The sequence below is a fragment of the Camellia sinensis genome, chromosome 13, assembly GCF_055761805.1.
Source record: "Camellia sinensis isolate YWXY chromosome 13, ASM5576180v1, whole genome shotgun sequence".
In the NCBI taxonomy this organism is placed as follows: Eukaryota; Viridiplantae; Streptophyta; class Magnoliopsida; order Ericales; family Theaceae; genus Camellia; species Camellia sinensis.
In genome coordinates this window covers 115,829,467-115,853,431 of record NC_138973.1, presented here as the reverse complement: position 1 = coordinate 115,853,431, position 23,965 = coordinate 115,829,467, and the positions used below count along the sequence as shown (strand labels likewise).

General features: G+C 33.0%; 1 protein-coding gene across 1 annotated transcript; it reads right to left on the bottom strand.

The window, feature by feature from the left end:
• Window positions 1–64: 64 nt before the first annotated feature.
• LOC145805969 (receptor-like protein 6) lies at window positions 65–17,573 on the bottom strand. Its single transcript, XM_082901505.1, has 2 exons — window positions 14,511–17,573; window positions 65–247 (listed from the first exon to the last, which is right to left on the bottom strand). Exon 1 carries the CDS (start codon window positions 17,500–17,502, stop codon window positions 14,533–14,535), a length of 2,970 nt encoding a protein of 989 aa, XP_082757631.1. The 5' UTR covers window positions 17,503–17,573; the 3' UTR covers window positions 65–247; window positions 14,511–14,532.
• Between the last annotated feature and the right edge of the window lie 6,392 nt (window positions 17,574–23,965).

The following is a 23,965-nucleotide window of genomic DNA, read 5'->3' as shown; positions in this document are numbered from 1 at the left end:
TAATAATAAAATATGTACTCATTGAGAAAATGAGATAAATGAAGCAATGATAACATAAAACGTAGTAGAACAGAGTACACATTCAAGCCAACATAACAAATAGTATCACTTCACAACCACTCAATCTACTTTTACAACAATATTAATTATCAAATATTAGCCCAAACTTTGTCCATGTCTAAACCATCACTTCATTATTCCAACATTCTCATAAGTTACAATAGCAATAATGGTATTCTGTCTTAACCTGCAACAAGGATTTAAAGAGAAAAAACATGTGAGTTCAAGTGTTTTGTTTATAAGAATTTGAAAAAATGGTCAGGCAACATGAAATCACAAATAAAATGCATAGAATCATTCAAATTATATATATTTAAAAAAAAAAAACGCATGAAATTTAAGAAACTATTGATAATGGGCAAAAAAATTCAAGTTTTATGTAAAAAAAAAAAACAAATCAAGGATGCATATACAACATGTATTCAATTTTGACATGTGAGATATCACAGTCTCATATTGGATAGATATTAATAGTTTGACCAACCATATATGGAATAGCCGATCCTCAACTATGTGAGGTATTTTCTGAGAGACCATAAAGATAAAACCGTGATGGTCTATGAACCCAAAGCGTACCGTGATAGTCCACAAATCCAAAGTAAACAACATCAATATCACATAAATGGTGGGGACAAATTGTTACTATCATGAACTATATTTAAAGAATTCAAACTTTGTTTAAATCTTAAATTTAGGGAAATATTTAAAAATTAATAAGACAATAGAGAAGCCTTTAATAAATCAGTCACTACAAACAAAACACATAAAGAATCATAGTTATAAGCCACAATCACCATGTGAGTCCACAAATTATTATTGGCCAATATTCAAAATAGGGTGGGGATTTTACGTCACAAAATTCACTAGAATAACTTTTATTTTATTTTATTTTTGTCATGGAGTTAGTAAGATATGGCATGTAGAGTGCTACTATGACTTGCGAATAAACATTATGGATTGCAGGATAGCTTGAATCCAATGATTTTCCCCTTCAATTCTCTAAGACCATGTTTGTTTTGTTATATCCATAAAGGATGTGTGTGTAAATATGTGTAAAATAAAGTAAAATAATTATATAAATTATTTCCCGAATTAAATGCTTACAGAAAATAATGTCGAGGCTTGTGTTGGACACAATCTCCTTAAAGTAGATTTTGCCCTCGCTCCGGTGCTTCGAGATTTAACCGACGTCTACTTCCCAGGATGCAACGACTAACATGTGATTTTACAACACTATAAAATCAAGTCTGGCGAACCAAACAATGCTGTAACTCTTTCTCTTTCTTTTCCTAGAGATAAATGCATAGCAGATGCAGGAACAACAGAGAACGAACAAAAAGGAAAGGAAAGAAGTCTGAAAATTTTCGGATTCAAAATGAATTACTAGAGCAAACTCTATATAAGCAGATTGATGGCTATTCGAACAGGTACCAAACAGATATGAATATATTCGTATAGATTGCACAAGTTCGGTTTTGAATTTCAACAGGTAGAAAACCTGTTCGAATGGAGGGCTCTGTTTGGGTGAGAAAAAATAAACTGGACAGATTTAATTTGAATTTTGAAACCAAAATTCAAAAATAAATAAATAAAATGTAAATGTTTTTGGCCCAAAAAGATAAGTATTGGGTCGGACAAGCCCAACCCAACTTTAGACCACGCACCCGCACCCAAGCCCAGCCCGCCCGGACAGCCGGCGGCGGTGCGGGCGTGTGGTTTTTATTTTAGGTCCAATGAGTCTAGCCCACTTCACTCATAATCTCACCCTTCCACAAACTAGGGTACCCCTTGGGGCCGATCCCAAGTATCCCAAGCTAAGGTATATAAACCTATTCAAAACCTCACGCCTTTCCAATATGGGACAAGCACATTTCACAAATTTATAGGAAACCCACCAAAAGCTAGTTCCATGAACCCGAAAACGAGCGTTGAATTCTCATTCATCTGGAAATAGTTTTGAGCAGCCAAATACACGAATTTATTCACTACGCGACATTAAACATGAACCCAATTAGAAACATTAAAAATAACACTTGGGTCCCACCTTAATTAATGCTCAAAGTTAGCAAAAAATACGGTTTTTTCTAAAGCCATTTTCCAACAATCCCCCACATGAATGGAATTCATGATAACGGACATATAACAAGATGCATACAAAGAAAGAGAACATTAAAAAGATACACCACATCGAGATAGGTAGCTTTTGGCTTTGAACCTCCTCTAGTGAAAGCCTATCGGACTTACTAGCTAACTAGTGGACGCGATGCCTTGAATTATTCAGCTGTTTGTGTAAGCCAAGACAATAGACTACACCTAGTGTATCCACAGACACAGTTTGATTCTTACGATTGTGTTCATTTTGGCCCTGAACAACGCCTGGTAATTCATGAGTGCTCTAGAGAATTTAGCCTTCTCAATTCTCACAGAACCGGCCCAGTTCACATTCATATATGTGATTTCTAAGTATCCTGCTATACCCTACTCGGATGTTCAAGCTATAAGAATCATTAAAAGCAAACTTATCCTACAAACGCTGCACGTATCACTCTTCTTATCATAGAAATGGGTAGGAGTAAACCTCCTTAGTGATACGTGAAGTCATCCATAATTCGGTTGTCCCTTTGAACCTAGATCTTGGGATCTCCAGTCAACTAGGTTGGGTTTCCATTATGGTGACTTTTAAGTAATAGGCTTTAATTCCATTCCCCTCGATAAATGGTACACTTGCTTTCTGGCTAGCCCTTTAGTCAATGGATACGCAATATTCTCCTTTTACTTTACATATTCTATGGAAATTATTCCATGTGAGAGCAAATGCCTAACGGTATTATGTCTTCGACGAAGGTGTCGAGACTTACCGTTATACATATGATTTTGTGCCCGTCCTATTACTGCTTCACTATCACAGTGAATACATATAGCTGGTACATATTTAGGCCATATTGGAATGTCTTTTAAGAAATTACGAAGCCATTCTGCTTCTTCTCCTGCTTTATTTAATGCGATAAACTCATATTCCATTGTCGACCTCGCTATGCATGTTTGCTTGGAAGATTTCCAAGAGACTGCAGCACCTCCCAAGGTAAAGACATATCCACTAGTGGATTTTGAGTCTTTAGTATCCGATATCCAATTTGCATCGCTGTACCCCTCGAGTACTGTTGGATATTTGGTATAATGAAGGCCATAATTCTGGATATGCCTTAAATACCTAAGTACCCTAATTATCGCTTTCCAATGATCGGTCTCTAGATTACTTGTGTACTTATTCAATTTGCTTACAGCATAGGCTATATCTAGCCTAGTGCAATTCATTAAGTACATTAAGCTTCCGATTATCTGAGAGTACTCTAATTGTGATATGCCTGAACTTGTATTTTTTTACAAATGAAGATTATTGTCAACGGGTGTTTTAGCAGGACTGTTGTCATGCTTTCCAAATTTCTCCAGAATTTTCTCAACATAGTGAGACTGAGACAAAGCATATCCTTCAGATGTCCTAGCAATTTTTATTCCTAGAATTACATATGCTACTCCTAAATCTTTCATGTCAAACTTTTTATTCAACATTTTCTTTGTGGATTTAATCATGTCATCCACATAAAGACAAACTATGACATAGCCTTTGTCTGTGTTTTTAACATAGATGCATTTGTCACATTCATTTATCTTAAAACCATCTGAAAGCATAGCGTGATCAAATTTTTCATGCCATTGTTTCGGAGCTTGTTTTAATCCATAAAGGGATTTGACAAGTTTACAAACCTTTTTCTCTTGGCCGGGAACTTGAAACCCTTCCGGTTGTTCCATATAGATTTCCTCATCTAACTCGCCATTCAAAAAAGCTACTTTAACATCCATTTGATGTATTTCTAGATTATACAAAGCTGCAATCACAATCAACATAAAATAGATATTATTCTTGTCACTGGTGAATAGGTGCCAAAATAATCAAGGCCTTCCTTCTGCCTGTATCCCTTAACAACAAGCCTAGCCTTGTATTTATCTATTGAACCATCTGCTTTCATTTTTCTTTTGAATATCCACTTATATCCAAGAGGTTTACATCCTGGTGGAAGATCCACTAGTTCCCAAGTATGATTTTGCCGTATTGATTCAATTTCACTATTCATAGTCTCTTTCCACAACGGAGCTTCAGGACTTGACATTGCTTCCTTGAAGTTTTGTGGCTCATTTTCTAACAGGTATGTCAGAAAGTCTGAACCAAATGATTTAGAGATCCTAGCCCTCTTGCTACGTCTAGGTTCATTTGCTTCATTATCATTTTGGTTTTCACTGCTACCCATAGCAGTATCAAAAGTTCTTTTCTTTGAACTTTTCTCTTCAGTTTCCTTGCTAGGAAAAATGTGTTCAAAAAACGATGCATTTCTTGACTCAATAATAGTGTTTTCATACATATCCAGATTTTCATATCTATGAACTAAAAATCTATATGTACTACTATTATTGGCATATCCAATGAACACACAATCAACGATCTTTGGTCCTATCTTAGTCATTTTGGGACTAGGGACTGCCACCTTAGCCAAACACCTCCACACTTTGAGATAATTGTAGGTAGGTCGTCGACCTTTCCATAATTCATAAGGTGTTTGATTGAATTTCTTGTGGGGTACCCTATTAAGAATGAAGTTAACAGACAAAATCGCCTCCCCCCACAAGTTCTGAGGTAACCCTGAACTAATCAACATGGCATTCATCATCTCTTTAAGATTTCAATTCTTTCTCTCAGCAACTCCATTTGACTAAGGAGAATAGGGTGCAGTGGTTTGGTGAATGATACCATGTTCAAAACAAAATTCCTCAAATGGCGCATCATACTCACCACCTCTGTTACTCCTCACTATCTTAATAGTTTTGCCAAGTTGGTTTTCAACCTCAAGTTTATATTGCCTAAAAGCTTCTACAACTTCATCTTTACTTCTCAATAAGTAAACATAGCAATATCGAGGGCAATCATCAATAAAAGTAATAAAGTACTTCTTACCTCCTCTAGTTTGAACAAATTTTAAATCACAGATATCTGTGTGAATCAAACTTAGAGGTTCAGTACTTCTTTCAACTTTATTAAATGATGCCTTAGTGAGTTCGCCTCAACACAAATCTCACATTTATAATTAGGATCAAATTCTAAGTTTGGTAAACATTCTAAAGCAACAAGTCTACGCAAAGAATTAAGATTAACATATCCTAATCTACTATGCCATAAAAAAGAAGACTCAGCAATATAAATAGAAGATGTGTTCTTATTATTAAAAGCCAAATTAGGTACAACAATTATTACATTGAGCTTAAAAAGCCCATCACTCATGTAACCTCGCCCTACATACATTCCACTCTTGGAGAGTACAACTTTATCAGATTCAAAGTCTAATTTAAACCCATTCTTGATCAACAATGACCCAAAAATCAAATTCTTGCGAATGTCTGGCACATGGAGTACATTGTTAAGAGTGAGTTTTTTCCCTGAGATCATTTTCAAAACGATCTTTCCTTGTCCTTCTACAGTTGATGTAGAGGAGTTTCAAATAAAAAATTGTTCCCCACTTTACACCACTTTTTAGGTTGTGAACATCTTCTTATCTGCACAGATATGGCGAGTTGCTCCAGTATCCGCCCACCATTCCTTGGGATTGCCCACGAAGTTTGCTTCAGAGACTACTGTAGCAAGATTGATGTTTGCCACTCCATCAGAAAGATAAAAATCCTCGGCTATGTTGGCTTGTGCTAGCTTTTTGCTTGAACTCCCTCCGTCCTTGCGAACGTGACAATCCTTAACGCGATGCCCATCTTTGTCGCACACAAAACACTTGCCTTTGGACCTCTTGTTGAACCCGTTGTTGATCCCTTTATTGATCTTACTAGTGGATCCTTGTTTGGGTCCATTGCCATCATGATTCCGCTTCTTGTTGTTGAACTTTGACCCTTGTTCATGTTCCACAACATTTGCTTTAGCCTGCATGACATGGCTTCCTGACTTCATGTCGGAACCACGATTGTCCTCCTCAATTCTGAGTCGCATAATCAGTTCCTTCAATTTCATCTCCTTGCGCTTATGCTTTAGATAATTCTTGAATTCTTTCCAAGATGGTGGCAAATTTTCAATGATTGCTGCTACTTGGAAAGATTCACCGAGAACCATCCATTCCGCATGTATGTCATGGAGAATTAATTAGAGATCTTGAACCTAGCTAATAACTGTCTTGGAATCCATCATTTTAAATTCCAGAAAACGGTCGACAACAAATTCTTTGTATCGGCGTCCTCTGTCTTATACTTATGATCTAGAGATTCCCACAGTTCTTTAGCAGTGCTTTTAACACTATACACATTATACAGTGTATTGTCCAACCCATTGAGGATATAATTCCGACATAGAAAATCACCATGTTTCTATGCATCGACTGCGGCAACCACTTGCCGATCAGTTTCTTCCTCGTTCAGTGTCGGTGCCTTTTTATGAGTGAAGCGAGCCAAATTCAATGTGGTAAGATAAAACATCATTTTTTGTTGCCATCTTTTAAAATCATTTCCATTGAATTTTTCTGGCTTCTCCCCATGATTTATCGATATTGCCGGAGTCATCATTGGCACAACAGGTGTGGGGATTTGAGTAATAACAGTCTCAGTACTGTTAATTTCAGTTGTCATAATTCTGACAAAATAAAAATGTACCAATCACAAATTTATACACAAAATATACAAAAAAAAATATTTTGTAACAAAATTCCAATGATAAATAGTATATTACTACTATGTTATCAAAGAAATCATTAAACAGTATATTACTACTATTTAAGAAATTAAACAGTATATGACTACTATTTAATTTCTCGAAACAAAATATTTGTCTGTTTTACACAATTAAATAAAAATTAAAAATCTACTTTCAGAATGTTATATCCACAAAGGATGTGTGTGTAAATATATGTAAAATAATTCAGAAAATAATTGTATAAATTATTTCCCGAATTAAATGCTTACAGAAAATAATGCCGAGGCTTGTGTTGGACACAATCTCCATAAAGTAGAAATTTTTCCTCACTCCGGTGCTTTGAGATTTAACCGGTGTCTACTTCCCAGGATGCAACGACTAACACTTGATTTTACAGCACTATAAAATCAAGTTTAGAGAACCAAACAATGCTATAACTCTTTCTCTTTCTTTTCCTAGAAATAAATGCAGAACAGATGCAGGAGCAATAGAGAACGAACAGAAGAAGAAATGGAAGAAGTCTGAAAATTTTCGGATTCAAAATGAATTGTTGGAGTAGACTTTATATAGGTAGATTGGTGGCTGTTTGAACAGGTACCAAACAAATATGAATCTGTTCGTATAGATTGAACAGGTTCGGTTTTGAATTTCAATAGGTAGAAAACCTGATTGGATAGAGGGCTTTGTTTGGGTGAGAAAAAATAAACTGGACAGATTTAATTTTGAATTTTGAAACCGAAATTCAAAATTAAATAAATAAAATGCAAATGTTTTTGGCACAAAAAGATAAGTATTGAGCCGGTTAAGCCCAACTCAACCTCACACCACGCACCCGAACCCAGCTCGCCCGTGTGGTTTTTATTTTAGGTCCAATGGGTCTAGCCCACTTCACCCATAACCTCACCCTTCCACAAACTTGGGTACCCCTTGGGGCCCAACCCAAGTATCCTAAGCTAAGGTATATAAACCTATTCAAAACCTCAAACCTTTCTAATGTGAGACAAGTACATTTCACAACTGTGTAGGAAACCCACCAAAAGCTAGTTCCACGAACCCGAAAACACGCGTTGAATTCTCATTCATCTGGAAATGGTTTTGAGCAACCAAATACACAAATTTATTCACTACGCAACATTAAACATGAACCCAATTAGAAACGTCAAAAATAATGCTTGGGTCCCACCTTAATTAATGCTCAAAGTTAGCAAAAAATAAGATTTTTTCTAAAGCCATTTTCCAACATGTTTAAGCCGATTAAATTTATGGGATTAACATCTTTAGCTCAGTCCTAAGATTATTTATCATTTTGGATTGTTAATCTTATCTTATGTTTGGATTAGTACAGGATAATACGATGAGATTGATAGTCCGAACATCTTTATGCATTTTATTAGATTATTAGTCTAATCCCATAGCCAAGTCCGTCTAAACAAGTATGCTCTAAGTGTAAAACTAGCAAGCACTTGGAGCTTTACATGCCATTTCGCTTCTAAGTTAGTGTTCGATTTAGTAGAATAAATGTTGGAATGGTATGATCATTCCATCGAAATACTTATTTCCAAATTTGATTCAGTATAAAAAAAAAATGTGTATTGCAAATAAAATCACTATTCACCAATTTAGAAAAGGATAAAAGATAGTTTCAATCTCTAAAGTATGTATTTCTTGTCATTTTAATCCTTTAAGTTTCAATTTTGTCATTTGGTCCTAGGTCTAATGTTCTATTTTGATAACTGGAGTATAGATAAAAGACAATTTTAGTCCCAAAGTATATATGCATTCCTTATCATTTTAGTCTCTTAAGTTTCAATTTTGTCATTTTGGGAATTGAAGACCAAAATGACGGAATTGAAACTTAAGGCTTTGTTTAGTTCCTAGAATTGGAAAGAGATTTGGAAAGAGAAAAGGAAAAAGTGTGTGAACTGTAGGTGAAATGTAGTTATATTTCATTCACATTTTACCTATATTTTTTGTTTTCCTTTTTAAATCCCTACCCAAATTCTTGAACCAAACACAACGTAAATGAATAAAATGACAAGAAACGCATATTGTAGGGACTAAAATTGGCATTTATCCAAGGATAATTTTTTTTTTTTTCCGTAATCAATCTAGACGAACGTTTGATATAGAACCAAATTGACAACTCTGAGAACTAAAATAACAAAATTGAAATTTAAGGGACTAAATAAAAAAGAAATGCATTACTTTATAGACTAAAACTGTCTTTTATTCTTAATATCTTATTGGGTGATCTATGAATAGCCATTCTATACTACCCAAAATCATATTAGTCATCCAAAGGCTATCTTAGAGTTGAAGTATGATGGGAAATTAAAAACGATGTTAAATGAACTAGGAAAACACTACTCTTCAAAAAGTGTATATCATATGCATTTTATAACTAAAAAAGAAAATGACATAATTTCATATATTTTTAGTCATATATAAAAATAAATAAATATGATAACTAAACACAAAACGAGGTATAACTAATGAGTTATAATTAAAATAATATTATAATTAACAAAGAAAATGACATAATTAAGGATGCATATGACACACCCTTGCAAAGGTGTATATATTAAAATTTCCCATCGAACTATTCTAAATATGTGAAACATCTATGCCCGACAATTGACAGTTGGGTTCAGGTAGGGGATATGAGTGAAACACATTTAGTTAAATCTGTAGTCAACAAATATTTTTAAGTAAAAGAGTTAACTGTGAAACTAAACTATGCATAAATCAAATTGGGTGAATTATAATACACCACCTGAGACTTATTTATAATACAGATTGTCCTCTGTAATTTTAAAAATTATAAATATTTTATTATTAGAATTTTTTATTTAATAGAAAGGATAGAAAAATAAAAATTTTAACTGTTCTCCTATACGATAATAAATTAACTGAATTCTTAATTTGAATATATTTATGATATTATTAAAAGTTGTTAATTAATTTGATGATTTATTAGTAAAATGGTCATTTATTATGCGATTAGAAAACCGAAGGGACATGATGTAATTTTTAAAACTGTAAGATACAATTTGTATATTAGGCAAAATTTAAAGGGTCCATTTGTAATTTACCCAATCTAGTTTTATGAATACAAAGCTCAACAAAAGAACTATATGAAATTTATCCATGTTCTCCTGTCCGAACCTTGGGCACATACTTGCAATTAGAGGTGGCAAATGGACGAGTATAAATGGGTTAAAATGGGTTATGCATTTAAAGCTATCTAACCAAACCCGTTCATTTAATAAATGGGCTCAAATGGGGTTTAGTTAAATTAGATACAGGTTGGACAAATGAATCCAACAAACCAATTTACTTCCTCTTTTATTTTTCCATTTTTCATTTAAAAAAAATTATTTTAAGAGAAAATTATTGAAAAGTTCAATTTAAGGAGGGTATAAGGCATTAGGTCTAGTGAATATCTTTTGTTGGTGAGAGATCCACCATTTATGAATTAATTTGGTGAGAAATTCTTTTATTGTTTTGGGAGACATTTTATTTCCAATTTTACCCCTTATCTATATGTTTAATTTTTTTGACTATTTGTTCAAATATTTTTTTTATCTGTTTAATTTTTTGAATATTTGTTCAATTTTTTGCCGTTATCTATTCAAATATATCTCTAAATTTTATTATCTATTAAATTATCTTTTCAAAAAATTCTATTTGTTGAAATTCCTATATATTGAGATTTTATCTGTTCAAATTATCTTTTTCAAAAAATATATCTGTTGAAATTATTTTTTTTTTTAAATTTATCTGTTCAAATTCTCTTTATCTCTCTTCCCACTATCTGTACAAATAAAATTAAATTCATCAACAACAACAATTTTTTTATCTGTTCACTGATTAAAGAACACAAGACCAAATTGAAAACTATCTGTTCACTTCAAACGTATCTGTGTTTGTGATCTATTCAATATTGTCTTCGTCATAGCACAAAGAAAAACAAAAGGAAAAAAAACAAATTTAAACATATATAATAATAATAACAACAACCAAGACAAAAAAATAACAAAAAATTCAAATCTAAGATTAAAAAAAATAATTAAACAGATATTCATCCATTGTAAAAGGTCTCAGTCCATAACAAATTTTGAATAGATAAAGATTTATCCATTTTAACAGATCTAGGTCACCCAAGATAAAAAAACTCTGATTTTGAACATCTATTTTAAAATATCAAATCTTAGTTAACCAAGATCAAATTATCAGATCTTAGTCTCAGATTAAAATATCAGACTTAGACAAACAAACAAATTTGTGCTATGTACTATCAAACCCTAGATTTCTCCCATGAAATCATTATTCTAATCTTGTGTATTGGACTCAAATAGAGAATTCTTGAATGTCTTTGCTACTTGCAAACCCAAGATTTCTCATCATGAAATGAGAAAATTATACGAAAGGAAGGAGAAAAAACGAGAGAGAGAAAGAGAGTTTGACTTCATTTTTCTACTTTTGTTGTGTGTTGCACACTTGCTTTTCAATAGATAATGATGATGTGGTCAGCGGTGGTGGGCAACAGTGGACGGCGGAAGAGGACGACGAAAGAAGAGGGCATAAGGTTTGAGATTTGAGAAGACTGAGAGAGATATTTGAGATCTAAATGTCTGTGTGCGTGTGTGTATGTGTGTGTGTGTGTGAGAGAGAGAGAGAGAGAGAGAGAGAGAGAGAGAGAGAGAGAGAGAGAGAGAGAGATTCTACAGTGTGGTTAGTGGAAACGGGCAACGACGGAGGAAGATGGCATGAGGACTAAGAGGCGGTGGTTCACAGATGTCATGTTTTTTAGAGAGAGAGTTGTAAAGAGATGGGATACAATATATATATATATATATACATGAGTATTTTGGTCATTTCGTCTAGATATGTGTTTATGGATAAAGTATTTTAGAGTATGCACTTTTGGCCAAACAAAATTCAAATTTAGATTTATAGATTGAGTGCCCTTATTTTAAACAAATTATTTTTTTATTTAAAAAATAATTATTTTTTTTAAATAAATTATTTCTTTATGACGACGAAGGGGATGTCAGAGCAGAGGTGGTGGTGGCAAAGTAGTGGCGGTGGTGGAGTGGCAATGATGGTAATGGTGATGGTGGCGGAGGTGGTGGTGGTGGTGGTAGTAGTGGAAGAGGAGGTGGAGTTGGTGGTGTGTCGACGGTGGTGGTGGTGGAGTGGTAGTGGTGGTAGTGATGGTGGTGGATTGGAAGTGGTAGAGGGGAGGTGGTATGTCGGTAGCTGCGGTGGTGGTAGAGTGTTGGTGGTGGAGGAGGATAAAGAGGTGGTGATCATGGTGGTGGTGGTGGTGGTGGAGTAATAGAGGTAGTGGTGGAGTAGTAGTGTAGAAGAGGTGGTGATGGAGTGGCGATGGTGATAGAGTAGGGTGGTAATAGTGTGTCGGCATTGGTGGTGGTGGCGACGGATTAACGTGGTAGTAAAAATAGTGGTGGTGGAGTGATGATGGTGGTGATGGTAGTAGAGTGGTGGTAGTGGAGGTGGATTGGTGGTAAAAGTGGTAACCATTTAGATCAGCTTAAATTGGGTACCCATGTAAACTCAATTTTAATCTTGTTGACAATGAACAATTCATTTAAGCCTATTATTGATTTGAGCAGGTTTATATAGGTTTTAAATGAGTATAACTGGATAGGCTCATCATGGGTTTGGGCTGAGTTTGCTACATCTACTTGTAATTAATACTCATATTTGAGTGGGTGATTCTATTTGCGTCAAAAAATTATTGAGTACACCTAATACCCATATTTGAGTGGGTGGTTTTATTTGCACTCAAAAAATTATCATTACGCCCAATTTCTCAGTATTCTCTATTAAATTATTTAAAGTAATAATTTACTATCAGTATACCCTATATTTTTTCACAAATTATCCTTCAGGATGAAATCATAATTTGTGATACACTCAAATAATAAACAAATCAATTCAAAAAAGACTTCCATCCTTTTTCATCTATTCTCAACTACGGTACTCCTTCACTCTCATCATTGACAAATATTGAAGAAGAACAAGAACAAGACAAAGAACCACAAGTAGGTACGAAGAACATAGGCAATACCAACCCATCAAGTCATTACTAATTGCCTTCATACTACCTAAATTCAATAGAGATGATGTGGATTTTGTAGTTGGTTTCACTGATTGTGGTGGCTAACTTGGGTATATTCGTTGCTATCATGTTCGTCAACAATTGCACTAGAAATAATTTTGGTTTTGAAGGGGGTTGTGTTGCAAAATTTCTCGATAGATTCTCGTTTGAGCCTCTCAGGGAAAACCCACCCTTCAGTCCCTTTTCTTCTACATAATGTTTGCTCACCTACTCATTTTGGAAAACTGTGTTAATTGTTGTTGTTTTATATCTGGTTTTGAGTTTGATTCATTGATATATTCATCAACTTTTGTTGAAATTTCTAGGTAAGAGAATCCATTCCGATTGTAGATGGAAGAGAGAAGATTTGTAGGTTTGTAGAGACATAAAGTTGAGAAGGAGATTGAAGAGAGAGAGAAGGTTTGTGAATTTGTAGAGAGAGAGAGAGAGAGAGAGAGAGAGGAGAAGAAACAATGATGTTGATGATAATGGTGAGTTTTGGTGGGATGGATTAGAGTTTTAGAGTGAAAAAAAAGATAAAGAGAAAGTAATTGAAACTTAAGGAAGAAGATGAAAATGCTTGAATATGAAGAATACATATAACTGATTAGGGTATATCATGAGAAAAAAAAATATATTTTAAGACTTAGTGTGCATTGTCCTTAATAGAAACTAAAATTTCAAAATTTATATTAGGGTATATATACTCTAATATAAATTTACTAATAAGGACAATGCACATTAAATCTTAAAATATAGTTTTTTTTAAAAGAAACTAAAATTTCAAAATTTTAATTAAGCGTACTGAGTTATTATTTGGATGTAAATAAAATCACCTCATTTGACTCTATTTAGAATAAATTTATAAGGGGAAAAGAAGAAAAGAAAAAAAAAAAAGAGAGCAGATCACACCTCCATAGGGTTGTGCCTTTTGGGGCCAAAATTGGTGCATCTTTTCATTCAAAATATTTTATGCATATAATACATGTATCTGAACATTATTAAAAGGTGGAAAATGAGGTGAATTATTGGTCTCTGGCCAAAATATAATAACCCTTGAGTTGGCAACCACTAAGGGCAAGAGCTGAACTATGAAGATTTCCAAAGTCACCAGATAAAATTGTGCTGCGAATAAATAATCAAGATGATCGGGGTGTATAGCATAAATTGAAGAAAACAAAATTCTAGTAATCTACCTAAACTATTTGGCAAAATATATCAAGATTGACCAATAGAAAATCCAATCATACAGTTTGTTTCAGTACAAAACTAGCTTTTGAAACTAACTACATTAACATTAGCAATGGTTTAATAGCTAATCACAGAAAACATATTTTTTCTGGTTCTTGAGTGAATTGCTCATAGTGTTACTCTTGCACAAAAAGAACTACATGTGCATTAGGCAGGATCCCAAGCAAAATATATATAATAACCTTATACTTATTTTGTAATTAGACAGTAAACTTTTAAAGATATAGAACCAAAAAACAAAACAACAAGTACCATGAAGTTAGAGAGTATAATACAATCATGATTCATGATAACTAACAAAATAAATCATTAAAACTAAGAATCAGCATCACATACCTGAAAACATAATCCATGTTCGCTAATTTCTTCTGCCAACTTGTCTCAACATTTTCACCTTTTTATGCTTTTTCCCTTCAACAATTCTTACAAACAACTTTGGTGTTCCAGTTAAGAACATGAGAAAACCAATAACCAATCCCAATGCCATTCCATACGCATACCCCATCACCACGACTTCCCAAGTAAATCCACTTAGAAAATTTGAGTCATCTTCATGTTGTAATAGCACCCCCGGTTGAACTTGTGCTTGATTATCTTCACATTTCTTTGACAATGGAAACCCACATAATCCCAAGTTCCCAACATATGAATCATTTCCAAATGTATCAAATTGTTTGCCTCGAGGTATGGGTCCATCAAGATGGTTCCATGAAAGGTTAAAGACCTCAAGAAATGTCAAACTCAATAAATGGTTTGGAATTTTCCCAATAAGCTGGTTTGAAGACAGATCTAGTGATTCGAGCTCTGTCAAGTCTCCTAAAGATGATGGAATAAGGCCCGTAAGGCTATTATGAGATAAATTAAGCACTATGAGAGAATTAAGCCTTCGGATGACATTTGGAATATCTCCACTAAATTTGTTAGATGATAAATCAATTGCTGTGAAGACAGGCAAAATTCTCGTTAAATAAATATCAAACCCCTTCATCGTCACTTGAACAGAATCTTTATAATACGATCCATACGATCCAACACTCAAATATATTTTATTTGGCATAGTTTTATTCGTCATAGCTTTGAAAAATTTGAAATATCTACCTGGCAAATGACCAGTGAACTTATTGTGGGAGAGGTCAACAATTCGGAGTTCAGGAAAAGAGAGTTTTGGCTTGGAAGTGTCTATTGGACCATGAAAATTGTTGGATCGCAAGATAAGAACTTGTAAATTTGGAAGAGTCCCTAACCAATATGGAAAAGTGTCATTTATCTTGTTGTTTCCGAGGTCTAGAGCTTGTAATTGTTTACAGTTGGCTAAGGATTGTGGAACTGGTCCTTCAAATTGATTTCCATTCAAATTAAGACTTTGCAACTGATTACCCTTTCGAAATATCATGGAAATGTTCCCCTGAAAGGCATTGAACTGCAGATCTAATACAAAGAGAACATTGCTGAAGTATCCCAAACATTGTGGAATTGCACCACTCAAGTGGTTGTGAGACAAATCAAGGATGTAAAGGGAACTCACATTGCAAATTGAAGAAGGAATCTCTCCGGTGAGTTTATTTTGTGAGAAGAGAAAGCAAGATACAGAGGGTGGTGGAACTGGGAGTGGTCCTCGAATCAAGTTGAAACCAAGATCAAGGGTAACAAGATTCTTCCAAGGAAGTTGCTTTATACCTGTTAGAAAGTTGTGGGAAAGATTTAAGTACTGCAATGAAGTCTTCCCGATGATGCCAACCCATTTTGGAATATTCCCATGAATTTCGTTGTTGGAAATGTCTAGTTGTTCAGCATTCTCTAAGGCTTTAAAGAAATCGGGAAATTTCTTTATCTTGCAAGAAGCCATATAGAAGAACCTAAGCTTAGGCAAGGTAATGTTGATATTGTTGATGGCGCTCACTGATAGACTATTGTATGAAAGATCAAGATAATCAAGATTTTTTAGATTTGAGAATCTTTGTAGCTCCACAACACCACTCAAATTATTTGATGAAAGATCAAGTTGGGTCAAATTCACAAGATTTGAAATTGATTGTGGAATGGGACCCTGTAGTTCATTATGACTCAAGTCAATGTTCATCAATTTTGATTTATGCTGGAACTCAGGAATTTGGCCAATTAGTCGATTACTACCCAGTTCTAAATCTGTCAATGACGAAAGATTCAACAACCAAGATGGTAGTGTCCCATTCAGTGAGTTATTGTGCAAGTGAAGTGTTTGTAGGTTGTGTACCCCACTAAAATTAGGAATTTTCCCATCGAGATTATTTTCAGAAAGATCCAAACGAGTGAGCCGATTAAGATTTGAGAGAGTAAATGGGATCTGACCATTGAAACTATTTCCCCATAAGTATATAGCAGTGGTCTGTGTAAGGTTCCCGAGTGAATCACGAATGCACCCGGAGAATTTGCAATCGCTGAGATCCAAGGACGTCAAAGACTTCAGATAGCCAATTGAATCAGGTAATTCTCCAGAAAAACTCGAAGACCCGAGATACAACTGCTCGAGGGAACTATTACTACTCCAGTTTACTTTGGGTAAATTACCAGTGAGATCATAGTTGTCTCCTAAAGAGAGAATTTGCAAGTTTGGAAGGTGAAAAATGCTATCCGGTAATTTCCCATGCAACCCGGTGAGTCTAAGATCGAGATATGTCAAAGAAGACATATTCATCAAAGACATCGGTACAACTGAAGATATGTTTACAGCAGTAAGGACAAGTTCTTGCAATTGGGTCAGGTTTTTTAGCATCATTCGGAAATTGTGCGGTTCAAGTCTTAGTTGCCTACCATATGAGAGATCGAGTGAAACTAGTCTGGACAGGTAGCGAATTTCTGAAGGAATTGAGCCTGAAAAACTGGAATCAGATAGGTTGAGATGTGTCAAATTGGCAAAGTGACCAAATGCTGATGGAATGTGGGAGTAATTGAAGTGATTGAAGGCGAGATTGAGGTGGTGGAGGTGAGAGAGTTGGAAGAGGCTACTGTTAGGATGGATACTGCCATAGAGCTGGCTACAACTGAGGTCAAGCCCAATCACGTGACCCGTCAGACCATCACACGTGACTCCTTCCCACGAACAACAATCAGTACAACTCTCGTTCCAAGATAGTATCTTTGGAGAAGCCAAATCGCCACACCACAAAGAAGCATCGCTAGAGTTGTTTATAGTAAACATATGCTTGAATTGCAACAATGCAAACCTCTGGTCATGTGGACACAAATGATGTGTACAAGTAGAAAAAGAAGAGATAGATGATGAACAAGAAACCTGATGATATTGCATGAAATACAAAAGGAATTGGAACAACCATATCAATCGCTCCATTTGTTTTTTGTTTTTTTGGTTTTGTTTTGTTGTAAAAGAGGAGAAACAAGTACGAGGATTAAGAGAGGAGAATGATGAGATGAAGTGGGTACTGATTTATTAGTCTAATTCATTCCTTTATATAGGAAAAAATTTAGGATAAAACATCAATAGGTTTTCATTAAGTCCTATTGAAAGTTAATTTAAATAAAATCATCTCTAAAAATTGACAATTAATAATATTCTTTTTACCACGAATTTTATAAATTGTCGCTAAAACTTACAATTAGTGACTTTTTTGTGATAAATTTTTCAAACTGTCGCTAAAAGTTAAAAAATTAGTGACTTTTTTGTGATGATTTTTTTAAACTGTCACTAAAACTTATAATTAGTAATATTTTTGTAAAAAAAATAAATTTAACTCTTGCTAAAAATTAACAATTGGTAACGTTTTTAATAATGTTTGATAAAAAACGCCGTTAATTATCACATGATCTATTGAATAATAAGTCTACCTAATAAGATTTATACGTAAGCCCACCTAATAAGATCTAGACGTAAAGTCTACCAAAATTTTACGGTAGATACTTTGTTAAAGGGTGTGTATTACATGTTGGTATGAGTATTTGTAGTATTAATTATGAATTATGTTAGTGTTTAGTTAAAAATATGAGGTAAAATTTCCAGCATAACGTTATGAGATTTTGTTAGTACTAAGGCCTCGTTTGAAAACAGGCTATTTTAATAATTTTTTGATTTTTTAGTTAAAAATATGAGGTAAAATAAAAATTGATATGTTTGTGATGACTTTTTGAGTTTTTACGAAAAGATGTGCAAAAAGTAGAGAGAAAATGGAATTTTTGACTTTTTTTGTATAGTTTGTCAGATTTTTTTTTAATGACTTTTTGACTTTTAGACTAAAATATAATATTAACAAATGAGGCCTAATTATGAATTGTGTTAGTATTAGCTATGAGATTTTGTTAGTATTAAGAGTATAGTTAAAGAAGACCAAAATTTAGTTATGAGATTTTTATATCATTTTCCTAATATTTATTATGAATGAAGAAAATCAAAATCTGTCAAGTACAAACGTGACAAGTGGGCATACACATCTAAGAGGGTGGCTGTGGAAATATGAGAGTCGTACAAGTTGCATTGAGGATGTGAAACATTAACAACTACCGATGTTATAGTTGAAGATGTCAATTTCATCACGTAAGTTTAATTATTATGGGACTAGTTTTGATTTATTTTGATAATTTAAATCATTCAACCAACATAAATTGATATACAATTAGATTATTTTTATCTATATAGCATATATGTTTTTAAGAATTGATCATTCATCTGTTATAATATATATGTGACTTGATCATGTGAATACTTATGTTTGATTATTCTAATTTTTTGTATGCATGTATTTTTTAACTTGTCATGTGAAATGAATGATTCAGATTAGGAGATGGATCCAAATTTATTCTATAATATGCCAACTTCTGTGAAATTGAGGCCTGTAACTTTAACAAATTTGACACAATAACTATTGTGGTAAATCGCATGTTTAAAATTATGGTTGGGTAAGGATAGAGTTGGATTATTTGGGATAAAATAGTCAATAACAATAAAATAGGTTAAATTAGTTAATAAAACAAAATGTTTTTTTAAACCAATAATCATTTCACTTTTCTCTCACAATTATCAAATCAATTACCAAAAAACTAAAAAAATAAAAAAAAATTAAATAACTATCTTCCCAAACACTACATTTTAAGCCAAACTAAAATAGTCAAAAAGTCAAAAAATCAATTAAAATAGCTAACTTTCCAAATTAGGCCATTATTATATTTAGGACTTGTTTGATTGGGCAAATTATAGCATAGGGTTAGAATTATTAATTTGTAATACTCAGGTTCTAGTGTTTGGCTATAATTTTTCTTATTCAGATTAGATTTCAATGCATATTTTATCCAACAAAATTGGTGAGTTTTCTAATTGTATACTATCATACTGCAAACTAAATGCATAATTTAGATTACATATATTTTTATATTCATTGCAAAGCAAACCTGATAAAAGGAATTATATATGGTACTAATCCATATAGATAACAAATTCTACACTAATTCCATACATTATTAATCCTCTCACTATTAATCTTACTAATTAAACTTGACCTTAATTACTCTCAAATATGTATAGTCTATTTTTGCACTTTGATCATATAAAAATACATTTTTAGGACCCATTTTTTACATGAAAATCATTATATATATATATATATATATCTGTGTGTATGTGTGTGTGTGTGTGTGTGTGTGTGATGCTTTCCCTCCCAAGGACTGTTTCCAGGAAATAAATTAATAGAAAAAAATTTAAAATTATTTTAAATCACTAAATTCATCATTTTTGAACAAAACTGTATTATGTTTCAAAATATGCCATAAATCATCTAATAATGTTGAGCTAAAAGGCCACCAATTTTTATTTTGTTTTAATTAATGGAAATTTAGGGCTTGTTTGGTTTGCTTTTGGGAGAATTGTTTGTGAAAAAAAAATTTCAAAATTTTGTTTGGTTTGTGGTTTTTCTCAAAAGAAAAATGGTTGAGAGCACTAAAAGTGGTACTCTAATAGCACCACTAATGATGTGGCAGCCTATGCCTTGTTTTTTTTTTTTTTTTTTTTTTTTAGCATTCCCAATGCATTAGTGCTATTAGTGGTCTTTTTTTTAGTGGTATGAATTATTGTTGTTCTCAAAAAAATTTCAAAATCACTTTCTCTTTCTTACACATCAATCAATCATTTTTTTTCTCTCTCCTCTCTTATTCTCAATCACTTTTTCTCTCACACACATCTACTCAATTATAACAAAATATCAAATCATCTCAAACTCTCAAACTCCAAAACTACTTTCAAAATATACAACCAAACAAACTAAAAAAATTTCTAAACTCTCTCTCCAAATTATTTTTTTTGAACATCACTCTCTCAAAAGCAAACCAAACACACCCTTATTGTTTGGAGCTGAAAATTTATGTAATCCAATTAGCTACGACTTATATACGATGAGCAGGAGTTGTCAATAAAAAAAGGGTTAATTACACTTTTTAGCATTATAGTTTGATTCAAATTTTACGTGAATTCTTATAGCTTTAAATTGAATAATTTGATCCATACATTTCAAATCTAGTTTTAGCTTGGTACTTCGGTCAAATTGAAAGTTAAAGTTAACTATCTTAGAACATTTGTCAGTCTTCTGGGGTGTACACGTAAAAAAAAAATTAATAAAAACTTAAATAGAATGACCAAATTAAAATTGATTTTAAATTACATCAACCAAATTATTTAGTTTGAAATTATAAGAAGTAAAATGAAATTTGAATCAAAATATAAGAGGTAAAAGTATAATTATCCCATAAATAAATATAAATGAATGAAACAATGCGGGCAAAAGTTGTTTGAATCTTACGGATATTGACTTTCTTATTTTTTGTTGTTTTGGGTATTCTATAGATATTTATATATCGTTTGATATCTTCTTTTTGCATTAAAAGTAAAAATAAAAATAAAAATAATGAGTGTTTTTGAAATTTTTATTATTTGTTTACTAGAAGAATTTGTCATTAACTTTAGTTTTTCATTGAACACATTTTAAAGACGAAATCAAACAGATTATTTTTTTATTTCCCTTTTTAAGATCTATTCAAAAAAAAATAAATTTACATTGAATATAAAATTAGAAAATAAATAAATTTTTGAAATTTGACGTAATACTTAGATCTAACTATTCGGAACAATTAGATGTAATCTTTTGGTTATTTACCAATTAAATCTTTTTTTTAAAATTTTATATTGCATTGGCCAATTAAAATTGCACACAACTTAATAATTTTACTTGGACTTGTTATTTGTTTGTAACATTTTGTGGTGCTTGGTTATAAATCAAAATGGATTTGGTTATATGATTTTGTCTTGTTTTGTTTTGAACCGAAGTAACTTTGGTTATGAGATTTTCATTGTATTTTTTTAGTGAACCAATTTAATTTTGCTCTACATCACTCATCTCATAACTAGTGTCATGTTGTGTTGTTAAAGAAGACAAAAAGGTGACGAATTTCACTATTTTAACTAATATAATTTAAATACAGATACCACATATATTTGTTTGTGTAGCAAATTATAATTTCCCCTTTCAACTTGGACATTTTAAAGTATTTTGGTTTGTCAAACTCTTAACTAACACTAATTTCTCATCCAAAATTGAAGACCAAACTATAAGCCAAATTGGAGATGACCAAGAAGACCTGTCCTTGAGCTGCATAGAAAAGTCTAGCTCATGGAAAAAGATTTTCAAGAATAGCATTAATCGGGTAAAAAACCCATTCGACAATCAATAAAATAATTGAGGAAGGAATTCCATAAGAAGGATTCATCAAGAAAATGATGGTCTTTGAGGTTTCTTTCAATGAATAAATATTGAATATAACGGTGATATATTATGTGATGGTGTTACTATCTAACGAGTAATTTCACTTGCCGTAGAGACTACAATATAGTTAGGTTAGACTTGTCTACTTAATCTCGTTTGTGATTTTCTAACAACACTTACGATGTGAAACTTGAGCCAAAACAAGCAAGGTGTGTTTGAATGCAATATGGACTTCACTACATACTTTTATATAATGAAAAAAAAAATGAAAAGAGAAAAGATATGTAATGCCCCGAAATAACCCAACACAAATTAAGTACATTAATCAACGTCCATTAAGAAATAAAGATAGGTCTCCAACCTTTACATTATCAATTGGCGAAATGGGTACAAAAGTTCCACATGCGAATTCTACATTCAACGGTATGAAAATACATGAATCTATAGCATGTAGAAAATCAAGTCCTAAAAATAAAACAATGCCCTCATGGACTTACAATTTCCTAGGCTTATGCCCGGTTACACAACAATGGCCTCTCGGACCCATACATGAATAGCCCTTGGCTAGCAAAATAATCACAACAAAACAGAGTTATTTACTCTTCACAAAATGTGTCCACACCTTCAACTCGGCGGGATCATCCATCCTTTTTTGCACCAAAATCCCATAGGGTGAGCATAAAGCCCAGTAGAGAATTTTTAACAAAGTATATACATTTATGCAAGATTTTCCAATATTAGATGCAAATGCCATGCAATGCCATTTTAAAGGGAATTTCATTTACATGCACTTTTGAAATCACCATGTTTCAACAATAATTTGAAGCCTCAACAATTCCGAAACTTCTAATTTTTATTCAATAGGGGCGGTAAATACGACTCAGGTAATCCCTACGTTGGTGTCTGCAAATAGGCTTAACTAGCACTACCAAGAACCCCACTTTACCGGTAGCTAACCGAAAGGGAAGTGGTACCTCCTCCGCACGTGTTTTCGGTCTTTCACCCCAGACACTCAGGCCAACTTATCAATTTCATCTACACCTCCTAACCGGACTTACCAATATATTTACCCTATAACATTTCCATGATTTCATTCACTATATTACACTCTCAATGAAAGTTCCAATTCTCAATCCAATGTTCATGACATGCAAGGTTTTAGAAATGCCAATGCAACAATTTTTCCATACTACTTCATGTTTCCCCACTTTGATCATAGCTTCAACAAATGTTACATAAAGATTCAAAATTTCCGTTTTCACCTTTTAATGCCATTCCAACAAATAGCCAAAAGTTTACCATTATTTTTCCATATGTAACCATATAACCACAATTCGTGCACTTCCAACATTTTAATCATTTCAAAGCCATAGCAATATATAGGCATCGACTTCCAATCTCAACAATTTTTATATGTTAAGAAGTTATCCATCAATATATATGTATATCTATAAAACCAAGATATTTCTCATTTTCTTTACTTATCAAGGCACACAACAATATATATATATATATATATAAACATATAATATCAAACATGAGGCCCCATCCTTTTCCATTTAAGAAACCCCTAAATTTCTAGGTTTTCACAAAATCCTAACATTTCCTCATCCCTTTTCAAAACCTCACTATATACCTCAATCTCAACCCATATGGCTCAATATTTCAAGAAAAACCTTTAGAAAGGAACAAGGGTAAATTTCTTCGACAAAACCAACAATTTCTTAAGCCATAAACCCATTTTCGAAATAGACAAAGATGTGCTCTCAAAGTCAATCAAGACTTGCAAAATATATATATATATATATATATATAACTCTAAGTAATTTCCTACCTCAAGCTTGATGAGGAGATTGATGAAACCCTAGGATCAAATGGTGTAGAAATCCGACCTCCTCCATACAAAGTGAAGCTCTTGCTTTGCTCCTCAACTTTGATGAAGGAACTTGGGGTAGAAAAGCAATAGATCCAAAGGGATTCAGAACTCTAAGTGTTTTGGGTGTATGGAATGTAGGGAGAGGGGAGAGGAGATGATTTTTAGTGAGAGAGTGATAC